This window comes from Choloepus didactylus, chromosome 13 (assembly GCF_015220235.1).
Source record: "Choloepus didactylus isolate mChoDid1 chromosome 13, mChoDid1.pri, whole genome shotgun sequence".
NCBI classification, from domain to species: domain Eukaryota; kingdom Metazoa; phylum Chordata; class Mammalia; order Pilosa; family Megalonychidae; genus Choloepus; species Choloepus didactylus.
Window position 1 is genome coordinate 48,407,987 of NC_051319.1, and position 25,734 is coordinate 48,433,720.

The following is a 25,734-nucleotide window of genomic DNA, read 5'->3' on the forward strand; positions in this document are numbered from 1 at the left end:
ATAACATGAATATTAGACCTCTTGGTATTGTCCCACAGGTCCTTGAAACTTTATACATTTTTCTTTTAATATTTTTCTATGTAGCTTAGATTGGATAATTTCTGTTCTGTACATTATCTGTGAACTGAAATTTATATTTCATATCATTTTCACTTCTCACAAATTAGTCTTCTTTTGATTTTTTTTTCTCTACACCATTTTAAAGAGTAAACAGAATTCTTAACTCTTGGGCCATACAGAAACAAGTAGGGGGACAAATTTGGCCCGTGGCTCATAGTTTGTTCATTCTTGACTTAGTCTGAACTAACTCTAATTTTTTTCTTAGCCTACTGGCTGCTGTTTTCATTTTCAGCATATGCACTTCAGGTAAAAGGAGCCCAGAAGCCTTGAACAGGCTGCTTTCCTTAACCTACATTGACCCCTTAGTACTTCAGTGTTTTAGTAGGTCTCCAGTCCTTTCAAACAGATGTTTGCTTTATTGTTTTTCATATTTTTACATTTCATCCATCATTTTTAGTGGTTTACAGTGGTGGAGGATTGGTCTGAACCACCTAGTTTATGACTGTCTAAAATGGAAGAACTGCCAACAAATCAGTTTTGCAGTTTTAAACTAATAAATCTCCTATTTGCCCAACTATGTTATTGTAAGAATAGCATTTGCTAATATATGGGAGTGGGGGTTTAAACTAGAAAGTGCTACTGAAATGGAAAGTCTTGCTATTTATTTTTCATTTATAAAAGTATTATGGGTATATAATTTGTACACAATAAAATGCACAAACTTTAATTGTACAATGTAATATAAACATACAATGAAGTATCAGGAAATTGAACATTTACATCACCCCCAAAAGTTCCTTCTTTCCCCTTTGTAGTCAGTCCTCCTCAGCCCTTCCCTCAGGCAACCACTGCTTTGATTTCATAATAGATTAGAAGTTCTTCTTTAGAACTTTATATTAATAGAATCATATATGTATGTATGTAAATATCTAGCTTCATTAACTCAGCAAAATGTTTTCAGAATGTGCTGTTGTTGGATATATCTGTAGTAAATTCCTTTTTGTTACTGAGCAGTATTCAATTATTCAAATATTTCAAAATTTGATTCTTCTGTTTTTAATGGACATGTCGTTGTTTCTAGTTTTTGGCTATTATAAATAGTGCTGCTTCAAACTTCAGTAAATAAGTCATCTTTTTGGGAACACATGTCTTCGTTTCTCTTGGTTTAATACCCAGGAGTGTAATTTCTGGACCATAAAGCAGATGTATGTTTAACTTTACAAGAAACTGCCAAATTGTTTTCCAGAATGGCTGTATCATTTTGCGTCCTCACCAGCAATGTATGAGGACTCCAGCTGTTCAGCATCCTCACAATCTCATGTTATTGTTAGTCTTTTTAATTTTTGTATCCTAACTGGTGTGAAGTGGCATCTTATTGTAGTTTTTATTTGTCTTTCACTTATAACTTATGATGTTAAGCATCTTTTGATGTGCTAATTGGCTGTTCGTACCTCTTCTTTTGTTGTCTTTTACCCAATTACTTAAAATTGTCTTGTTATCGCACTTTAAGAGTACTCTATCTGTTCTGCTTACAAATTTTTTGTGACATATTTGTTTTGCAAAAATGTTCTCCCATTTTTCATTTTTAAGTGCCCTTTGAAGATCAAATGTTTTAAATTTTGATGAAATCTAATTTTTGTTTCTTTTGTGGTTAATGCTTTTAGTGTCCTGTCTAAAAACTCTTTGCTTACTCTCTTGTCTGTGAAGATATTCTCCTGTGTTTCTTTCCAGATCATTTATATAGCTTTAACTTTTACATTTGGATTGAAAGGCTACATGTGCAAAATACTGCTTTTTAAAAATCAGTGTTATCTTTGTTGACCTATCTGAGGGTGGTGTTTGCATGGTTGTCGCATGATGTTTCAGAAAATAAAGGATTTCAAACAGCTGTCTGAGACATGTTTTAACCATATGGTGAATTTTCACTTCAAGATGTTTGATTATTTGTTACAGCTCAGACTATAAATCATAATTATATTTCAGTCTGTGTTTGTAATGGAGAAAAATACACTCTAACATTAATAAAAAAGCCAAAATATTAATATAAATATGTAATTCCAGGATATTCTCTCTCTTTTTTTCCCTTTCACTGCTTCCTTCATTTCCTTTATTCCTTCCCTCCCTCTCTCTTCCTTGATTTATTCCTTTTCCTTCTTTTTTTCTTTCTTTTAAATCAATATCCCATTCTTATTGCAGGTTTAATAGCCAAGATTTTTAGATGAAAAAATATTCCTTACGTAGTAATCAGTTCTGAAGATCAGATAATAAGATGCACTTTTAAAATGGCATGTTTGCATCGCTGGTTTGCTTACCCTAGTGATACTGTAATTTGGAGTTGTTCTTTTTATACTACAGGAAATTACATGAGAGGAATTGGGAGTACATGCTGTGTCATAGACAGCTGTAATTCATGGCTAGTTTATATGTAGAATAGCTCTTAGAAATGTGGTTTGTGTGGAAAAAAATAATTCTCTGAGATCAAGTGAGAATTGAGAAGTTTTGCATTGTAAAATGAAATTTCCTTACACACTTAAATGACACAACTTTTTTTGAAATGCCAAATAGTAGCATAACCTTAGCTTTACGGTGGGGTGAAAGTACTGCTGTGTTGTAGTTACAAGTATGCTCTAATTCTGAAGGCTGAAATTTCTGATAAAAGCTTGCCATAATGTAGATTTTAAATCCTATTATACAGTAAGACTTCTTAGACTGTTTTACAACCTCTTGAAGTTGTAACTTCTTATTGTGCTGTTGATTGAATGACCTGAATGAAATATCCCTTTATGTCTATTTCCCACATCTCAAATGCATCTTACAAGAAATATACTCTGGTTTGGACTAAACACCTGTTCTTTTTCTTTGCTGTAGGATAAGAAATGGATTCTCAATCATGAAGATGTCACATTGGGAGAATTACTGGGCAAGGTATGTAATTAAACAAGTAAATAATCAAGTCTTTATATTGATTGTGAACCCTGAAAATTTCTTCATTTACTTCAGTGCTGTTCTTATATTCCAGCATATGGGAAGGCGCATTGCACATTAACCTAGAAGAACACAGTACCTCATCTGTTATAAATACTGTTGTGTCCACTGAAATAGATGTGTGAAAATCTTTGAGAAGTTTAAAGATTGTTCATGACTTTTAAAAATAGTATATGTATTTTTTTTCCTTTGGAAGGAATGCAATCTGTAAGTGATTTTATTACAGCGTAGTAAAGCCAAAACTGGTGAACTGGGGTTTAAAATGAAAAACGGGAGAACATTTTTGCAAAACAAGTATGTCACAAAAAATTTGTAAGCAGAACAGATAGAGTACTCTTAAAACTCAGTAACAAGACAAATTTAAATAAAGAAAGACCTAATAGTCTCATTCCATGGGTGAACTAATTAATCCTTGGTGTTTTAGGATTGTATATACAATTATGGTATGTAACCAAATTGAACATATTATTTAAACCTAAAAATTACATGGGTAAGACACTTGTTTCACTATAATATTAATTTTGTAACTGGCTCTATTTATGGTCAAAGAGTACAACTACGTATAATGAAAATCCCTTTCTTCCAATCTAGTTGGAAGTTTCTTCTAACACATAGCCCATATTAAAATACATTATGTCTTAACAATAATGGCAGACATTTTATAATTAATATAGTGGACTATTTTGACTACTTTCAAATTTATTAATGATTGTTTTATTTATAATTGATTTCAGTGCAATGGAAGTTTGCATTGAATTTGCCTTCATGATGTGATGTGAAAAGTAGTATAAAATTCAGATGTTTAGGAAAAGCCATCACATATTTATGAATGATCAGCACCAGACTTAGGTAAAGAAATAAATGATTAATCACTACTTTTTAATTCAAGTGTAAACTTAATGGATTTACTACTTTTTTCCTATGTTTATATCTCTGATGTATGTTGAAAAATAAATCCCTGGTGAAATAGTCTACTTTCCATGATTCCTATTACTTATTTTATTTAAAAATATCTTTCCCAGAGGGACACATTAAATTCTTACTGGAAAACGGATTTTTTATTGGCTAATAATACTTATTTAGTAAGTGAATTCTAAAGAACCTCAAACTAAAAGCAGTTAGCTGATGTGTTTATTTACTATGCGATGCTCCAGTCATCCTTAAGTAAATTTTCCTTCTTTCCATTGCTCTAGATTAGAAATTAAGTAGTACTGTTTGGACAAAAAATTATTACAAATGAATTAAGTAAATTCTGTATTACAAATAATAAATTATAAAACTAAACCATTTACTGAAATAAGGAGAGAATATAAAGGCAAATTGTTCAGTGCTAAGGAAAAAACTATCTTCAGTTAAACAAATATTTAAATTATTTTTATGCTTTATTACTTTGTAAAATATGGTATATCAGAAGGAATTTTAACATTTAGCTTCTTAGCAAGAATATTTCAAAGAGTAATTATTTTCTCAATGGCAAGGCAGGTTACATTAAGCTGTCTCAATAAATTTAAGTATTTTTAATACAAGATCGCAACTTTAAAGGATTTTTTGTAGCTTAATTTCAGCTAATATTTTTGAGCAGAAGAAAATTATTTGCTCACTTAATATTTTTCACTACCTATTCTGAATAAATATTTACAGTTTATTCTTGAGAGTCCATGAGTAATTAAAAAAAAATGTTAGTAAGGGTTCTTATCCTTCAGGATTTTGAAACTAGGTGGTAATATAAGATAAAGGCAGGAACTCATTATATTCCTAGTAGACTGTATATGAGATATTTATAAATATTTATTCACTCAGATATTTATTCACTCATCAAATAACTATTGAATGCCTACTATGTGCCAGGCGCTCTTCTGGGCACTTGGGATCTGTCAGTGAACAAATCTGACAAAAATCCTTGTCCTTATGGAGTTTATATTCTGTCTGACAGGGAAACAGATAAGGAATAAGCATAATAAATAGGTAAATTATATAGTATGTTAAAGGGTGCTAATTCTTGTGAACAATTTAGGAAGATTGGGAATGCTGTTGGTTGGAGATAAAATTTTAAATAGGGAAATTGGGTTAGCCTTATTACAATAGTTACTATTGAAGAAAGACTTAAAGGAGGTGAGTGATTTATCCACGTAGATGTCTGAGGAAGTGAGTTCCAGGCAAAGGGAGCAACCGATGCAAAATTCATTTGAAGAGCATGGGAGCCAGTTTGGCTGTAAATGAATAAGTTAGGGAGTATATCGTAGGAGAGAAAGTCAGTGAGGTAGTGAAAGGGTAGATCATTTAGGGCATTGTAGGCCTTTGTAATGACTTTGACTTCCTCTATGCATGAATTGGTGAGCTGCTGGATGATTTTGACTGGAAGAGTGATATGATTTTACTTTTTAAAAAGATCACTTTGGCTCTCATGTTGAGAATAGGCTGAAGAATTAGAAGATTAGGAGGCTATTGTACTTACCCAACTGAAAGATGATGGTTTCTAGATCAGGATGGTGGCAGTGGAGGTGGTAAGAAGTGGTAAGCTCTGTATATAATGTTAAGGTTGAACCAACTGAATATATGATGGACTTTATATGGGGCATTAGAGAAAGAGAGAAATCAATTGTAAGTGCAGCAAGTTTCAGGGAACAAGATTAGGAGTTCAGTTTTGGATATACTGTCTGTTAGGCTTTATGTGGAGATGTTGGGAAGGCAGTTGGATATCAAATCTGGAGTTTAGAAGAGAAGTCTGAGTGGTACAGTTAGTAATTGCTGGTATATAAATTGTATTTAAAGCTGTGAGACTAGATGAGTTTAACAAGAGAGTGAGTCTAAATAGACAAGAGAAGAGGATGAGAGACTGAGCTTTTGTCACCCTAACGTTGCGAAGTTGGGGAGTGTTTTAGTTTCCTTGGATGCTCAAGCAAAAACCATCCAATGAGTGGGCTTTAAGCAATGGGAGTTTATTACCTCACAATTTTGAGGCTAGTAAAAAGTCCAAATCAAGGTGTCATCATGATGATGCTTTCTTCCCAAAGATTGGCATTCTAGGACTGATCCTGGGTCCTGGGCTCCTCTGTTACATGGCAATTCAGTGCACATGGCAGCATCTCCTAGCCTCTCCCTTGCCTTCCAGGTTCCCTTGACTTTCAGCTTCTTGCTTCTCATGGCTGTCTCTCTATTTGTCTGAATTACATTTGGCCTATAAAAGACTCCAGGAATAAGATTAAGAATCATCCTGATTGAGTTGGGCCACACCTTAACTGAAGTAACCTCATCAAAATGTCCTACTTACAATAGGCTCATACCCACAGGAAGGGATTAAGTTTAAGAACATTTATTTCTGGGGTACATACAGCTCCAAACCACCAAAAGGAGCAAATCACCAGAGAAGGTAGAGAATGAACAACCAATGAGAAAGGAGGAAAACCTGGAGATAAGATCTTATGGAAGCCAAGGGAAAAATGCATAGCAGGGAGAAAAGAGTGACCAGTGGTGTCAAATGCTGCTGAGAGGTCAAATGAGATGGTGACTGAGATTAACCATTGATTTAGCAATGAGAATGTCACTGGTAACTTAGAACAGTTTCCTTGGAGTGCTTTAAGCAAAAGTTCAGTTGGAATAGATTTAAGAGAGAATGGGGGGAAAGGAATTAGAGATAACAAGGATATTTAATTGTTGCAGTTTTTCTGCAAAAGAAATAAGAGAGATGGGGAGTAGTTTTGAGAGAATGATTTGTGGTGTTGTTTAACCTGAGGGAAATAATGGCATACTGGTTTGTAGATAGGAATAATTTTGTGAAAAATTCATGATTTAGGCAAGAGAGAGATGAAAATTGCTAAAGCAGCAGCCTTGAGGGAGTGAGAAGGGATGGGATTTAGCACACAAGTGGAGAATTGACTTGAATAGAACCGTATATCATTCATTTTTGTAACAGGATGTAAGGTTTGTAGGTGAGTAAATGTTGAGCTGAGAATCTGGAAATTTTGTTTAGATTGCTTCTGTTTTCTCCTGACTTAGGAAGCAATATGATCAGCAAAGAACACGGACGGGGGAGGATGTGTGGGAGATTAAGAAGAGAGAAGGCAAGTGGGAAACAGTTATCCCACACAGTTTATGTGGGAATGTGAATGGATTAAAGAAATGTAATGTGATTATTGGGCAGCGTTAAGGACCCACCAAGGTTTGTGTTCAGGAAGTTACAGTTAAACCAGTCAGCATGGTTGTAGTTTTTCTCCAGCCACATCTAACTACATGAGTGCAGGTGCAGCATAAGAGAGTGTTGTTTTTAATTACAGGTGTAGATTTGCCAAAGGAGTTCCACAGCTTAAGGGAGGAGGAAAAAAGTTAAGTGTATGGTAAAGCAGTGGTTGTAATTACTGACCATGGAATTTAAGCTGAATAAGGCATGAGTGATGGACAGTAAAAAGTGATGGGATCTAAAGGCTGGAGGTTCTTATAGGGTCAAAGATTTTTAGAGAATGGGTATTAGAGAAAGTAAGCTGGAGAGATAGAAGCCAGTCAGAAGATGGGATAAATGAAATTGACATTGGAGGAGTTGCATTAGAAAATAGGGTGGAGCACATCTTTGGAGGAGAGATGTTCAAGAGTCTAGAGTTCCAAGTGTTGGAAGGACCTTTAAGTGTGTATTGAAATTGCCAAGAATGAGAACAGGAATATCACTGGATAGAGTGGCAATGATCCGAGAGCTCAGATTGTCGAGAAACAAGGGAAAATGTGTTTTTAATACAGTAACTGACAGCCACGGTGAGAAATAGTGGCCATTATAATCAAATGACAAAGTTTCAAAGCAGAGAGTTTTTAGGGATGCAGGAGGGGAGAATGGTTTTAAACCACCAACAAGGAGCTAATAGAATACCTAATCCACATCCAGAGTAGTGGTCTGAGGGTTGTGGGAGGGAAAAAAAATGTCATCACTTAAGTTTAGAGTGCAAAATGGAGCTCAGTCACCATTTGAGTGTCAGGTTTTATTAGAGCAAGAAGGTGAAGAGAATCCCAAGGGATAGATACAATTTTGATGTTGGTAGATCATGAATTTCAGAAGGTACAGTAGGAATTGAGGATAAAGAGGAAAGAAGGATGGAGTAGGAATATGCAGAATTGAATGGGAATTAGGGAAGGAGAGATGAGTGTTAACCTAGGACCATGAATTTCTTATGATGACTAACATAGACAAGAGGCAAATGAGATTTGTCCTCATGGACTTAAAGCCTGCAGCAGTGTCTGTTGAATGGTAGGGAGTGATGGGTGTCCTTGTTGGTCTGGAGAGGCATAGTCTTTTTTCGGTTGGTTTGGGCGTGTCTCCCTTGTCATCAATGATAGAGGTGGAATCCTCTGAGTATTGATTGTTAAATGAATGATTACAGTTTTCAAGTGCCTTGTTTGTGCCACAATCTGTGCTATAAGGCAGAAGCATTAAAAAGGTATAAAGGGATGATTAGCATTCAGAAATGGGATGTATCATTTTGGGAAGATCAAGAAAGCCTTCATGAAGGAAGGGGCATAAGAAATGGACTTAACAGATTAGGTGGCATTTTCTCTAATTGGAGGTGGGGTTTTTCCACAGAGACAGAAAAAAAATGTAGAAAAGACATAACACATATTTTGGAATCACCAAGTATTTAAATTTAGAACATGTATAACAGTTGGGGGTTATAATGTGGAGCTAGTCAGAGGCTAAGTAATTGATGGCAATTAAAGGATATTGAACAAGGGAGTAGTATGAGAAAAGTCCACTGGGAAGATTAATCTGGCAGTAGTAGATGGATTGGAAAGGTGAAGAACTGAAGATGAGATCAGCTAAGATGAGAAAATTAAGGTCCTGAATCAGGATAGCCTTTCTGAGGATATAAGAGGGAAGACAGGAGGTATTGTGAAAGTAGAATATGAATGCTTATAGGGAGTGATGGTCCTGGAATTGAAAAGGTATGTCAGAAAGTCTTTTGTTAGTAAAATGTAAGTTTTAGGCAAGTTGAATTATAGCTGTTTCAGAATCATTCAGGTAAGTATAGAGGCCCAGAAATAATCAAGCATATGAATAACATCTTATCTCAGCTCTAATTCTGGTGTAATAAGAGCTGATTTCACAATTATGGGGAGAAGAAACTTGAGAACAACAAACAGGTAAAAATGTGAACCTCAAATTCCTTTCTTAAATTTATGATGAATGTTCACTATGTTATGAGGGTTCATAGTGTGTTTATCTTTCATGAATGGATTATTCTTTTTTATAAATATTTAAGAGTTGAATATTAGATTTAGTAATAAAGAATAAATACAGGGCTTGTTTTATTAAAAATGTTCTATAGTATTTTAATAACAACTGTAAATTATTTATTAATAACCAATAGTTAAAGGTGTATAAATTTTACACGTTTGATGTGTATTATTAGAACTTCAGAACTAGCAAACTCCTACCTAGATTAGTTATTTCTTGCTCAACAACATTGAAGTTTATTGCATGTTTGCATATTATCATTATAGCTATATAAAAAATACATATCTATACATGGAAAGATCAGAAAAAGCTGTTGTGATAATGTTAGCCTTATTGAGCTTATCTAATTTCTAAACACTCTAATATTTTGTTTTGTATTTATAATGAAAGAAAAATAAATTGACTTCAAACTTCCTACCTTCTCAAGTAAATAACACTAGAAATAGGCAGTTTAATTCAAAATAGACATTTTAGTTCAAAATAATTCTAACCATAGAATAAAGTTAAGAGCTCATACTTTTGATAAAATTAGTTCATCACAGGTAACATTTTTGGCATTTGGGTCAGCTCCTCCTACTTGATTCCTTTCAGGAATTGACAACCAAACTACAGCAGTGACTGTTGACAGTCCCTTCATCTGTCTTTTTTCTTTGCCTCTCCCCAATTTTGTTTAACCCGCACACTCTTCTCCAACTCACAGGGCTGCATGGGTCAATATTGGACGTTACCTTACAAAATCTTTGATTCCTCCTTAAATGTTAATGGATAATATTTTCTTAATCCAATAAAATGTAGAGCTTGGGGAGTAAAGGGAACTAGGGGGAATGAAGCTTATTTGCTTCTGACAGTTTCCATTTGAATTTCTCCTTTTATCCAGTTTTCTCTTTTGTGTTTTTTCCCTGCTTTTTTTCCCTTTACATTTCTCTTCTAGCCTCAAGCACCCGAATGATTGATGTGCTGGGTAATAAATATCTTTAGGGTGGGAGGATAGTTGAGAGAAGCATTCCTAATCTTTATTTCCAGCTCAGACTGAGAGAGTACCTTGATTAACTCAAAATGCTGCACTACAGGCTTTCTTTGTATTTGGCACAGATTTATGTATCTGCATACACCCCTAAATGATGAATGTATTTGTATTTCCAGGGAAATTTTGGTGAAGTATATAAGGGCACATTAAAGGATAAAGCTGCTGTTGCTGTTAAAACATGTAAAGAAGATCTTCCTCAGGAATTGAAAATAAAATTTTTACAAGAAGCCAAGTGAGTTATCTAAAATAATAAAAAAAAGTGTGCTTATAAGCTTATAATATGTGATTCATTAAAATGGAGTTTGAAGACATTTTAAATTTCAATATGCTAAAGTAGTAAGTAAACAAGCACTTGTAGAACCTTCACAAGTAAATATTTTCAGAATGTGGAAACAAAAAGCCTGTATTTTTAAGGAACATTCTAGATCAATTAGGTAATAACAGTTAAAAAAAAAAAAACAAATGCTAAGAAGCAGTGAATAAGAATTCTTAAAGCCCTTAAAAATGTTATATTTTTGTTTTTATCATATATAGAAAAATATGTATATGTACAGTTATTTTGCCTATGTAGTAAAAACATTACTAAAATATATATAAAATATGTAATTCATATATACATTTAGATATATAATTACATCTCTCCTATGCTCCTTAGATACTATGGCTTGATTCTCTTTTCCCAGCTGTTTTCTGTCTTTTCTAAGAACCTCAAAATCTTTCTTCAACTCCCTGTTCTGGCATTTGTTCTAAAATTTGCCTATCATTTCTTTTCTAATTGTTCTTTGTATTAGCTTGCCAGGGCTGTTATACCAAATAACAGTTTGGTTGGCTTAAACAACAGGAATTTATTGTCTCATAGGTTTGGAGTCCAAATCAAAGTGTCAACAGGACCATGCTTTCTCTCAAGTCTGTAACATTCCGGCCAGTCTCTACCTCCAGCACATGGCCATCTCTCTCCTGTCTCTTACTGTGTCCAAATTTCCTTTGTTTATAAGGACTTCAGTCATACTGGCTTAAGACCCACTCTGATTCAATTTGGTCTTACCTTAACTAATAACATCTTCAAATATCCTTTTTCCAATTGGGTTCCCATCCACAGGACCAGGAGTTGGGATTTGAACATGCCTTTGTGGGAGACATGATTCAGTCCCTGACAGTCTGCCCTCTGGATCCTAAAAGCCTTAAACCATTTCAGTGACAACTCTGAATACAAAATGTCATCTAAATCAGTTATGGTTGTGGTCTATCCTAGGGCAAAATTTCTATCTATGGAGCTATGAAACCTAGATAACAAGTTATCTGCTTCCAAAATAATGGCAGGTTAGGCATGAGATTGACATTCCCATACCAGAATGGAGAAATGGAAGTAGAAAAGGGGTTACACATACCAAGCAAATCCAAAATTCAGCAGAGTAAATGCCATTAGATTTAAAGGCCTGAGAGTTATCTGTGTCTTGCTTCTTTGTCCTTTGGGTCTGCTAGACAGCAGCCCCACCTTCACCAAGCACGGGGGTGGTGACTTCTCACAGCCTAAACACCAGGGAGGAGGCTCCATCCTTTCCAAACACTGGGATGTCAGCCACACTCTCCCCAAATCTGGGCTGGATGCCACACCCTTTCTAAATGCCTGGATGGGCCCAACCTCTACAAGTGCAATTACAGTTTTCTAGGATGTCTTCTCTTTTATCTATTATTAGACAAGATTTAATGTTATACCTTGTTTACTCCTGTATTGCAAAGAGTTCAAATATTCTGTTAGTGGTAAAATCAAGTACATACAACAAAACACAAAACAAATGGAAAGAGTAAGCGGGATGGGGATATGCTTGGGTGGATGGGTGGAAGGATAGGAGAGAGGGAGGACACTTGATACCTACTTATGTAGTTTAAAGGGAGGGAGAGAAAGAAGTATGTTCATGTGTGTGTAAGTTTCTGTGTATCTGACTGCATGTGTGTGAAAAAATTGAAGTTTCTGTAAAATGTGGTAGGAGAACAGCGGAGATGGCAATGAAAGAACTAAGTCCCTCTGCATGAACTCTCTTGACCTATGTTTCTACATTCATAAGTAAAAATGAATATTAATAACAAAGAATTAAACCAGTTGAATGTAGTTATTATATATTAACTAAGGAATAAAGATATAGATCCTTCTTTCATGTATATTACTGGCAATTTAGAAAAAAAAATTCTTATGAGGAGAAGGTATATTATCACAATTTGAAAGATCATAGCTTCATTATTTGACAATTATTCACAGGTGTTCTTTTTTTTTAATTAGAGAAGTTGTGGGTTTACAGAAAAATCATGCATAAAATACAGGGTACCCATAGACCACCCTATTATTAAAACCTTACATTGTGTGGTACATTTGTTCAAATTGATGAAAGCACATTTTTATAATTATACTATTAACTATAGTCCATAAGTTAATTTAGGATTGCCTGCTCATGTTGTGCAGTTCCATGGATTTTTTAAAAATTTTTGTTCTACTAACATATATGCAACCTAAAATTTCCTAGGATATTGCTGTATCTGGCATTATTTTCAAAAATATTTAACTTCTTGCTTTCTCATTTATTGTTTTACTGTAAAATGAGTAATTTAATTTCCTCTTTTAAAATGAGACTATGAACTTTCATGTTAAAAATTAAAATTATATCCATGCAAACTTCAAGTGTCCTTTAATAGACCATAAAGCTATATATTTAGATATTTAATATTATGTGAATTCATGCTCGCTGTTTGTGTAATTTCTGTACTAGGCAGATTCCAACCTAAGAGATGACATTTTGTATTAACATTTTAAAACTTCCCTTTTAATTTCTAGTAGAAGTAGAAGTTGCAAGCTCAATTTGTTTACAAAATATTTCCCTTATCACCAGACTTATTCTCCATCTACCCTTTCACTTATGTCATTATTTATTTTCAATCTAAAATGTCATTATTATTTATTATTATTTATTATTATTTATTTTCAATCTAAAATGTTTTTCTTAGAGCCATCTCTGTTTTAGTTGTACATACATAAAAAAATATTAATTCTGTCCCTCCAAATAGTTATGTTTCTATTCTCTTAGAAAAGAAAACTGCAATTTTCAAATACAAGTGAATTTGTAACTATATGAATAAGATAATAAAGAATAAAATTTGTTGGTAGAAATTATCAGAGTAGACAGGCCTCTGAGGGGATCTAATCTAATTTTTAACTCATTTTTAGACTCCCATGGATGAGCATCTGTCCTACTTTTAAGCCTCTAAAAACCCTGTTGATGAAATTTTGTCTTTATCCAAACTAAGTTCACCTGCTTCAGTTTTAGCCTATTTTGAAACTCTGTTACTCAATTGGTTTTTAACCTTTTGCCAGCTTTCTCAAAACTTGTGAGATTTTACTATTTTGGAATTGATTTTGATTATTAAAGAAGCATCTAATTGTTACAAAATCTAATGAAGGGATTCCCCTGTAGCATTTTATCAATACAAGTTGAATTCTTATTGTTATGTGTTCTAAAATCAAGTGTGTGCATTTAAAAAAAATGCTACCCTAACGTCTTATAATTTTTGTTCCACCAATACTTCTTAACTCTGCTTTTGTGATGGTGGCTAAAACCAGCTACTTTGAAGAGAGTTCTGTATGTTTTGGTCTAACTAGATTATTCCCATTTAGCAGGATTTTTAGACGATTAGAGTGGATAATGATTTTTTTAAGTGAATATTTAACTGAATTAAGAGAATTGGCTCATTGGTTTCTATATTGTATTGCCAGTATTTATCAATACTTGTTTTTAAGCCTCCCATTTATCATAATTGTGGATCATACTGAAGTTTTAAAAATTGTATTATGATGGTTAAAGTGCATTCTATTTATAACACCACATATATGATCAGAAATTAATATTTATTATTCAAATGATAATTATCATGCTTTTCCCCCTCTGTCATCTAGAATTCTCAAGCAATATGATCATCCCAATATTGTCAAACTTATAGGAGTCTGCACACAAAGACAGCCTATCTACATCATTATGGAACTGATTCCAGGTAATGTGATTTGAGAAATTTGCTCAAGGACATTTTAATATCATATTTTATTACTTTTATATGTTCAGTCCTTTGATATCTCCTTTTAAAGTTTCCAAGGATTTTGTATAAAGTCTCTGTGATGACACAGAGCTTGTACACATACTTGATATTTTTATAGGTTATAATACTTTGCTAAACCTTCTAGAAAATGCCATTCAACATTTGGGTTTTTTTTTAAAGAGACGGATTTACTATTACAGTGCAGTTGCACATGAAATTTAGTTATATATACAATATTTATGTGAGAAAAGATGTTTAGAAAAATAGAACTCCTTAGTTTGACTTTATAACAATGATAGTGATATCATATTTCAAAGTATATCTCCATACATCTTCTTGTTTGATTGTTTTATATAATAATTTCATGGTGCTTTTAGTCACTTATAGACTATGAACTTCTTCCATATGTGAACACAACAACAGCAAGGCAATCTGTCTAGGAATTTGTCCTGGTATTTCTTTTAGGTGACTTCCAGTGCTTCCGAGTCTTTTGCTTCACTTTTGCCAATAGACGAACATGTCCTCAAACTGCTGTAGTATAGTTTCAAGTTTTTTCATTGTATATCTGTGTGTTGTAGAAAATACAATCATAGAGGTAAAATTTGATGAGATAATATTGTAGGCTTCCCATTAAATACTGCCCACATAAGTTTTCCACTATTTAAGGATTATTGGTTCCATTTTATAATACTGTTTTTGCTTGCTATTGAAGTATTTCTTGATATTACCTATAACTGCAGGATTCCTATATCTATCATCATCATCATCATCTTCATCCTCATCAAGATGGCATAGTCTGTGTTAGGTATGATTGCATGGTTTGTGCTATTTATGATCTATATCTTAAAGTAACTTTCAGTATAGTAATTAAAAGATGAAAGGATAAAGTCCAAAAATTTTTAAACAATTCAATTGTCCATAATTGTAATTAAAATTGGACAAATATATATTATAATTACATATTAGTATTCACATGGGCACCAGTGAAACCCCTGATTTATAAGGAATGTCACTGAGAAATTTAGATTTTGGGTGTGGGGCAGCCTTGATGAGGAAAGATGATTCCAGTCTTACCATGGATGGTTAAAGGATCATGGATGACAAGTTCCAGATGGTAGGTCCAAGTTGAGTAAAATAAAAGAAGATAGTGTTTTATAAGGACAAGGCAAGTGTTTATCTATCAACTGGCTAGAAATCTCATTGATATTTTTAAAAAATGAATAAAAATAATAAGCAAACTTGGTGAGAAAATTCGAAATGTAATGAAGTAGGAAATGAAAAATTAAAACCTCCCTTTTACCAATCTAATCATATCTCGAAGTTAATTAGTATTCACATTTTTTTGTTTTTTTTCCCAAGAAAATGTTTGCTGGAAATAACTTGATTTTATGCAAATCCTTTATATTTAATTATGAAGAGCTCATACTATAAAACGGTTTCAGGTCTTGCTTTTTTTTCTTATTAATATATCTTGTTTTTATGGTTTCATTGTTTCATATTCATCCATATAGATCTGCCTTTTCTTTGTAGTGGTTGCAGAATATTCCATTTTATAGATTTACATAATTTGTTCAATAGATGTTCTGTTTATGGATAATTTCATTATTTCTATTTTTAATCTTTTGGTTTTTACAAACTATGCTTAAGAAATATCCTTGGACTTATACTGTAGGACTCTTTTGGAAGTATATCTGTAGGGTAAATTTCTAGCAATGGAATTTTGGATCAGTTTATGTGCATATTGATTTATGGCAAATGAATTAGCTTTCTATTGCTGCATAACAAATTATCACAACCTAATGGCTTAGAATAACAACACTTTATTAGCTCACAATTGTGTAGGTTAGAAGTCCAGGCAGGCTGGACAGGGTTCTCTGCTCCGTACCTCACAAAACCAAAATCAAGATGTCATTTGGGCTGGGCTTAATCTGGAGGATCTGGGAAATAATCCACTCCCAGAGGTTTATAGGCAGGATCCCATCCTTATGGGTAATAGATCTGAGTTTTCTGTTTTGTTTCTGTCTTTCAACTGGAGACGTCTCTTAGTTCCTTAATATCACCTACATCTTCAAAGCTAGCAAAGTTGTGCCACTTACTTAAAGTGTTTCAAATTTCTCTGACTTTCCCTTCTCTATTCTACATTCAGGAGAATATTCTCTGCTTTTAAAAGTTCTCATCAGTTTAAGTCAGGCACACCTGGATGATTTCCTGATCTTAAGATCAATTGTGCTGTGTGACAGAACATAATTACAGGAGTGATATCTAATCACTTTCACAGGTTCTAGGGATTAGGGTGAGACATCTTTGAGAGGCCATCTTCAAATTCTGCCTACCATAGTAGGTATTTCTAAATTTTCTTAAAGGTTAATTGCAATGTGGAATTTGAAACCATATTAATAAACTTTTCACACTTTTACATTATGGCCATTGGTTATGGCCATTGGTCTGTCTTACACTTTGAATGCATCTTTTACCCATGTATGAATTTTGGGCATCATGCTCGAGTCATTTGGAAAATCTTAGGTCATTAGGTTATGTAGGTTATCCAAACACTGACACAACTCATTATCCAGCTTCAAAAGACTACCACTCATTAATGTCATCAGAAAAGTATTGGGAAGCTATGAAGATCATGGCAGATGCATGTTTTCCAAAATTTTAATTTTAATTTGAAAGCTTGGATTTTATCACCAGCCACAAAAATTTTCTGCTGTCCATTCATTTTTGAGAAAATGTGTGCCAAATATTTAATTTTCAAATAGCATTATTGAGGTGTAATCAATGTAAAATAAACTGTTCATATATAAAGTGTGCAATTTGTTTAGTATTGACATATATTTTATACACCTGTGAAACCATCACAGGTAAGTAATGAACACGTCCATCATCCCAATTTTCCTCATGCCCCTTTGCATTCCTTTCCTCCCACCCTTTTTTGCCCTCTTGCCTAGAACCTAGGAAACCACTGGTCTGCTTTCTGTCACTATTAGTTTGCATGACATAGAACTTTATATAAATGGCCTCATAAAGTATTCTTTTTGATGGTTCTTTCACTTAATATAATTATTTTGAGACTTATCCACATTGTAATGTGTGTCAATAGTTCATTCCTTTTTATTGCCATTGTATGAATATACCACAGTTCATGTGTTCACCTGTTGATGGACATTTGGGTTGTTTCTAGTTTATGGCTATTACAAATGAAGTTGCTTTGAACATTCATGTACAAGTCTGCGTGGAGCTATGCATTTGTTTCTTTTAGGAATATACCTGGGGAAAAACAGTGGATCATATGGTATAGGTATGCTTAAATTTAAAGAAATTGCTAAACTGCTTTCTAAAGTATTGGTACTAGATTACATCCCCACATCTCTTTAAATACTTGGTCTGGTCAGTCTTTAGCCATTCTAAGTAGTAGCACTTTGTGGTTTTAATTTGCTTTTCTCTGTTGACCAATGATGGTGAACACCTTGTCATTTGCTTATTTGCCATTCACGTATCTTCTTTGGTGAAGTGTTGGTTCAAATCGTTTGCCTATTTTTAAATTGGGTTTTTGTTTTATTGTAATTGAGTTTGAGAGTTCCTTATATATTCTGGATATAAATCCTTATCAAATATATGATCTGCAAATATTTTCTCCCAGTCTTTGGCTTGTCTTTTGATTCTCTTGTCTTTTGAAGAACAAAAGTTTTTAATTTTGATGAAGTCTAATTTATAATTTTTTTCTTTTATGGATCATGCTTTTAATGGTGTATTTAAGGAATCTTTGTTTAACCCAAAGCCACAAGGGTTTTTTAGTATGTTTACTTACAGGAGTTTTATAGTTTTAAGATTTACATTTGAGTCTATGATCCATTTTCTGTTAATTTTTCTACGTTATGAAGAATGATTTGAGGTTCACATTTTTGGCATATGGCTATCCTGTTGTTCCAGCACTGTTTGTTTAAATGATTCTTCTTGCTTTCCTAATTTACCCTTGTAATTTTGTATAATCTCATTTTTCATGTTTATCTTTGGTTCTATTTCTGGACTTTCTTCTTTTCCATTGATCCATTTGTTATTCTTTATATCCATACCACACTGTCTTGATAACTGTAGCTTTATAATAAATCTTGAAATAGGTAGTGTTACTCCTCTAACTTTCCTCTTTTATTTTAAAACTCTTTTGGCTTTAGAGGTCCTTTGCGTCTCCATATGAATTTTAGAATTAGTTTTTCAGTTTCTGAAATGAGGCTTGCTGGGATTTAGTTTGGTATTACATTGAATCTATAGATCCATTTGGACTGACTTGACGTCTTATCAGTATTGAGTCTTCTGACTCATGAGCAAGGTATATCTCACTATCTGTAAGTAATTTCTCTGAGCATGTTCTATAGTGTTTAGTAATCAGGTCTTGTACATTTTTTGTCAGATTTATTGCTGAGTATTTCATATTTTCCAATGCTACAGTAAGTGATTTTTCTTAAATTTCAATATCTGCTATGGACATTATAAAAGATTTGAATAACACATCAATCAACTTGACCTAATAGACATTTATAGGATAGTCAATGCAACATCACCAGAATACACATTCTTTTCAAGAACACAAAGAATATTTACCAAGATAGCTCACGTTCTGGGCCATAAAACAAGTGTCAATAAATTTATAAGAATTTAAGTTCTCTGGACACAATGGAAATAAAGTAGAAACCGATAATAGAAAGATCTCTGGAAATATACTCAAATATTTGGAAACTAAATAAAGCACATCTGAATAGCTAATGGGTCAAAGAAAAATTAAAAGGGAAATTAGAAAATATTTTGAACCAAATGAAATGAAAACACAATATCACAGAACTTGTGGGATCCCACTAAAACAGTGCATAGGGAAAATTTCAGCACCAAATGCTTGTGTTAGGAAGAAAGGGCTCAAATCTTTGACATCAGCTTTCAACTTAAGAAATTAGAAGAATGAGAGCAAATTAAACCAAAGTATGTAGAAGGAAGGAAAAATATAGAACACAGCAGAAAAGAATGGAAAACAGAAAACAATAGAGAAAATCAATGAAACTAAAAGCTAGTCACTTGAAAAGATCAATAAACTTGATGAACCTCTATCCAGATTGATCAGAAAAAAGAGAAGAGTCAAAATACAATTATCAGAAATGGGAGAGGTGACATCAATAGAGTCTGCAGATATTAAAATGTAATACTATGTTAAACTGTATGCCAGTAAATTAAATGAAATGGACAAATTCTTGAAAGACACAAATAACAAGAGCTCACTCAAGAAGAAATAGATAACTGGCATAGCTCTGTATATATTTTAAAATTTTAGTTGTATTTAAAACCTTCCCTCAGAGAAAACTCCAGACCCCAGATGAATTCACTGGTGAATTTTACCAAAACTCTTGCTGTAACTGTTATTTTTGTTTTGTTTATAAACTTTATTTTTAGAGCATTTTTAGGCCTATATAAAAGTTACACAGAAAGTACAGAGTTCTCAGATACCTCCTCTACACACATACACACTATTAACACCTTCTGTTTGTGTGGTACATACGTTACAATTGTTGAACCAATATTGATTCATTATTGGTAACTAAAGTCTGTAGTTTACATTAGGGTTCATTCTTTGTGCATACTGTCCTGGGGGTTTTGACAAATCTGTAATGTCATGTGTATGTCATTACAATATCATACAAAATAGTTTCACTGCCCTAAAAATGCTTTGTGCTCCACCTAGTCATCCTTCTTTCCACCCCATCCCCTCAACCCGTGGCAACCACTGATGTTTTATTGTCTCTGTAGTTTTGCCTTTTCCACAATGTCATATAGTTGGAGTCATGCAGTATTAGCCTTTTCAGACTGGACTCTTTCACTTAGTAATATGTATTTGAGGTTCTTCCATATTTTTTCATGGTTTGGCACCTCATATCTTTTTATCCCTGAATAATATTCCATTGTATTGATGTGCCACAGGTTGTATATCTAGCTGGTCCTCACTGAGCCTCCAGCAATTTATCAATTACAGTTCAAGCATTCCTACTGGCATTCACTCCAGTGAAGTTTCTGTTTCTGAGCTTCTCCTCCAGTTTTATTGTGGTTTTCTTAATCTATCTTTCTCCTGTGTTCTGTACAGTGATTTGCCCTGTGACCTCAATTCTCTGATGGGTCTAAGAAGGTTTCGGTTTTTTTTTTTTTTTGGTTCAGCTCCGCTTATTTCTTGTTTTGGGGACCAGTGACAAGTCTGTTCCAAAGTTCCTTAAGTGCTAGAAACTGGAAGTTCCTGTACCAAACTTGTAAGAAAATAATACCAATTCTATACAGTCCTTTTTAGAAAATTGGTTAGGAGGAACTACTTCCTAACTCATTCTCTTAGGCCAACATTACCCTGATTCTAAAACCTGATAAAGGCATTGCAGGAAAAGAAAAATGCAGACCAATATCTCTCATGGTCATAGATAAGAAAATTCTAAACACAATTTTAACAAAGTGAATGTGGCAATATGTAAAATATGCATTATGTCAAGCGTAATGTGTCCTGCATATGCAAGCTGGTTCAACATTTGAAAATCAATTAATCTAATTCATCATAATAAAAGAAAAAATACATTTTTATGAGCATCTCAATAGAGATAGAAACAGCATTTGGCAAAATCTAACATCCATTACTGCTAAGAATCTTCTGCAAATAAGGAATAAAGGAGAATTTCCTCAACAATTTATAGGGCTTCTAAGAAAAATCTATAGCTGCCATCATACTTAATGACAAATGACTGAATGCTTTCCTCCTTTATATCAGAAATAACACAGAGGTGCCTGCATTTACCACTTCTCTTTAGTATTATACTGGGTGTTCTAGTAGGTATAAGATAAAGTAAATAAAATGTGTATTTTAACATTTGAGGTATTTTTCTTCCCTGCTACATTACTTCTTTGCCAATGTCTTCAATTCAAATACTAGCTACTATACTAATATAGACATTATAACAGCATGTGTTATAAACTCTAGAAACTTAAAAAATTATTTCTTTGTCTTGAACTCTTATATTTCAGGTAATTTAAGGTTGATAACAAATGATACATTTCTTTGTCTTTTGCCATTTTCTATTCAGACACAGCCTTGAATCCTCTATTCTTAAACCAGTCATGTCTAACTTTCTAATGTCATGAAACTGGGGCCAAAATAACAGTATTGGAAACAATGGACTCATAAGTTTATGACATTTTCAAATTAAGCCTTGGAAGCAACCTCTTTCCTCTATCCTCTTCTCTCAATATATTGGTATTTAACTTTTATACCCTTTTCCTCTTATCCAAAAGAGAATAAAAATAACAACACATCAGAGCATTTGTAAAGGTAAAGCAGCAGAAAAAAAGCATAATGTCTCTTAATAAAAAGGATTTCTGCTACAAAATTAAAAGCTGAAAACTATAAAGATACGTAAAGCATAGGAGAAATACAATAGACTCAGTTGGCTTTGAAAAAGTGTAGGGTCTTTATCTTTCTTTCTTCCTCCTCCTCCCTCCCTCCAATTCTGTTATACAGTGACAAATGTACATGGTTCTTGAAAGTTAATAAAGGATAGTGGTTAAGCATGAGCTCTAGTAAGTGTTGGGAAAGTTGTGGAGAAACTGGAATCCTCATACATTGCTGTTGGGAATATAAAATGGTACAGTTACTTTAAAAAAGAGCTTCACAGTTTCTTAAAAAGTTAAATACAACATTTCCATCTGATTTAACCATTCCTCCCCTGGGTATCTACCCAAGAGAAATAAAAATGTATATCTATACAAAGACTTGTGTGCAAATGTTCATAGCATTATTCATAATATACAAAAATGGAAATAACTGAAATGTCCATCAATTGATGAATGGATAAACAAAATTGTGGTATATCCATACAATAGATACTTCTAAATAATGAAGAGAAATGAGCTGTTATACATGCACCAGTGTAGATGGGCCTCAAGATACTTTATGTTAAATGAAGGAAGTCAGATGCAAATGACTACATGTTGTATCATTCTTTTTATTTGAAATGTCCAAAAAGCCAAATCTAGAGAAAAAGAAAGCAGATTAGTGGTGTCCTGGCATGGGGGTACAAATGGGAATAGAGTACCAACAGGCATGAGGATCTTTTTGGAGTGATAGAAGTGTTCCAAACTGGAATATAATGACAGTTGAACAATTCTATAAATTTGTTAAAACAAATTTAAATTAAATTAAATTCCAGTACTGCTCTTAAGGAAAAATAAAACCCACATATGATTTTGAGCCTGGCAGTCTTGGATGAAAGTTTGACTCAGCCACTTGTAGGTTGTATGACCTTTCTCAGTTTACTTAACCTCTGCATGTCTTTGTTTCCTCACCTGTAAAGTATTAATAATAAGGACTTGTTGTAAGGACTAATAGACACTCTGTGTATATATGTTTGCATGTATATATCACACACACACACACACACATATATGAGCACATATATTGTGTGTGTGTGTATATATATATATATATATATATATATATATATATAAAAGCATTTCATGTGTTTGCTGTCATCATCATAAGTATTGTCTATTATTTTGTAATTGATTGAGAGGAAAAAATGACTTTTTAAAATGACTGCTATAACCCAGTCAAAATTAACCCTAAGTCTGAACCTGCTTCTGCCTCTAAACCTAACCCTATACCTAACCCTAGCCTTCTCTAGCCAAGGCTGACCTGAGAACATATTGAGAAACAAAAAGTTTGTCTTCATTTTTTCTCTTTCCACTGCCATTCATGATTGCTGTTTGTTTGTTTTAATTTTTAAGTTTTGTGGGTCTGTAGTGAATTAAAATAAGGGTTTTTCAGTGTCATCATGCCAGCATCTCAGACCTTGTCATTAGGTCTCTCATTGACAACCACATCTATTTATGCAAGATAAACAGCTTCTCCCTCTCCTCCTCATGTTGTACATGGGTTTGTGACCCCGCAAAAATCAAATAGAAACTCCCAAATCCCCACTCTTCCTTGGCCAACCACTACAGCTCCATCCTTAGAACATTTTATAAAAGTATACTCCCTAGGTTCACTTGCTCCCTGCAAGCTGGTTGAGCCTTTGCTCCTGATATGTTTCCCCATGTGGCTCTGCAAAGCGTGCTCCTCGCTGTTCTAAGACTTGTGAGCACTATTGAACTTCTCTTTCATAAATCTCTAGTGTCACTCATGCTTGCTGCACCTGACTATCCATATAAAGATCCTTACAACACAGGGTTTCACTTTCCTCATATGTAAAAGTAAGGTAGCTGCATTAAATAGTCTCTAAGTTTGAGCTCTAACCTATAATGGTTTAATTATTATTAAAATTTTCTTTGAAAATTTGAAATCTCTGTAAGTTAACAAAGTCTCAGATTACTTCAAAAGAGTCTTTTTCTATCCTTTCCTCTTTTTATAAAAGGCATGATGTGGAAAGAACCAGCTAGTGTTCATTCTTATAAAAATAGCATAATGTATGTGTTTGCATAATATTTTACAATTTTCAAAGAACTTTAACACTGTCATTTATTCTGTAACACTGTTGTTATCCCCATTTACAAATGAGCTAAGAGAAGTTCAGAGAATTTAAGGTAACTCGTCAGTGTCACAAATAGAAAATGGGAAGATAGTGTTCTTTCTATTTCTATTGCCACTAAATTTACAAGTGGGGAGAAATATGTCATCCTTTTATGAATTGAAAATTCATGTAAGATACCCTACATGAATCCCTGTTCCATAATTTTTCAGTCTTGTGCATGGATAAGTAAATGAGTTTATTGTACTAAATAGGAAAAATTTTGTTTCTGTTAACTTTTCTCTCTACTGGGAATCAAGCTGAGGAGGGAAGATTTAGTAAACTGGTACATTAAGAGCAGAATTTAATAACTGAGTATCTAATATGCAGACCATTTCTAAAATGTATTATGCAAAGATTTGATATGCTCCTGTTCCCATAGGATAACAATCCCTTTGGAATCATAAATCTGAAATATATTTTAACTAGAGTGTTTGAGGAGATTATAAGCATTTGAAAATTCAAGTTTAGATTGAATACTCCAAGGTGATCCTGTCTTCATTTGTATCATCTTTTGAATCATGAATACTTATGTTGCTTGCTTGTTTATTTGCTTCTGAGTTGTTGTATAAGTAAAATCAAAACAGAAAGCAGTTCTAAGTGGTAATGGGAAATACTAAAAACAAAACAACCAGAAAACTCTATCCTGAAAGATGACCCCCATTTTATTTTGTAGCCAAGCTGTTTATACTTAGAAATTCAAATGAAGGAAATAAGAGGATTTTTGTATGTTTAAAAAGTGACAAGCCATGACTTAAACAGATATTTATGGTCCAGGCATGTTTTCATGTATTTCATCTATGTGATTAAATTAGGGCTGCCATAAGATTCCCTGATAGATAGGAGACTAAGCACCTTAACCTCCAAGTACAACAGTCTCTGTGAGGACCCCGGGTAGATCGGATTAATTTTAGCAAGCCTAAAACTATGTCAGCCTTCACCCTTTTTTCACTAGATATTTGTAACTGTGTCCTTTCTGACATGGGATGTTCTCTTTGAATTCAAGAACTTCAGTAACTAACTGAATGTTAGATTACCTGGTACGTTCCTCAGCTCACACAGATGCATGCCCCTTGGCAATCCTCAAACCTGTCTTAATTTTGACATAATTTATAGTTTTGGAACTTTTAGAATTACTGAAGAGTTTTTATCAGGTGTGTTCTTTTTTATTGAGCTCATACTATTTATGTTGGCTAGAGATTTTAGCTTAGAAATCAAGGATATGGTTATTAATGTTGTTCTCATAAATGTCTTTAAGCTTTCAGTAGAAATCTTTTTTCCTCTTTTCAGTAAATTTTTTTTAGTTCTTTCTTTTGCCCAAATTTTTTCTTTTAATTATTCCTTTCCCTTTGTAATTTCTATAGGCCATGTCACTAATCTTGCTGGAAGGATAAATTCTTTTAAAAATAAACATTTAAAAAATAAATATAGTTAAGTTTTATATTTTCATTTTATTTTAACAAAATCAATTTCAGTTATGTGACATCACAGCTGTAGAGGATTATTATGGTACTTGGAAATGACAGTTCAGCCCCTTTGGTAGCAGAATCGCAGCATTTTGACTCTAGGTACTTGACTGGCATTTGCTTCTTTAACAACTCATAAATGTAAAAAGGATAAATTGTGCCAGCAAAGGATAAAGGAAAGTGGCTGCGGGCACACACTAAAAGAGAGCCTTTAAAATCCTAACTGGCACCTTGCCTTAACATAGATTTAACCCACCACTACTTCACAGCAGTAAATTTTGATGTAAAAAGGATAAGGACAACATATTAATCCTTAAATTAATA

At 33.4% G+C, this 25,734-nt stretch overlaps 1 protein-coding gene across 9 annotated transcripts in view; it reads left to right on the forward strand.

Annotated features, from left to right (window-relative positions):
• FER (FER tyrosine kinase) overlaps nucleotides 1-25,734 on the forward strand; it is a 615,744-nt gene that overhangs the window by 425,197 nt on the left and 164,813 nt on the right. For 8 of the 9 annotated variants that reach the window (XM_037800959.1, XM_037800960.1, XM_037800957.1 and 5 more), the window contains 3 exons: nucleotides 2,929-2,985; nucleotides 10,403-10,518; nucleotides 14,230-14,324. In XM_037800959.1, coding sequence (XP_037656887.1) covers nucleotides 2,929-2,985; nucleotides 10,403-10,518; nucleotides 14,230-14,324 — 268 coding nt within the window. Of the gene's footprint in view, nucleotides 1-2,928; nucleotides 2,986-10,402; nucleotides 10,519-14,229; nucleotides 14,325-25,734 lie in introns of those variants that run through there. The other variant, XR_005211344.1, reaches the window with a different exon arrangement.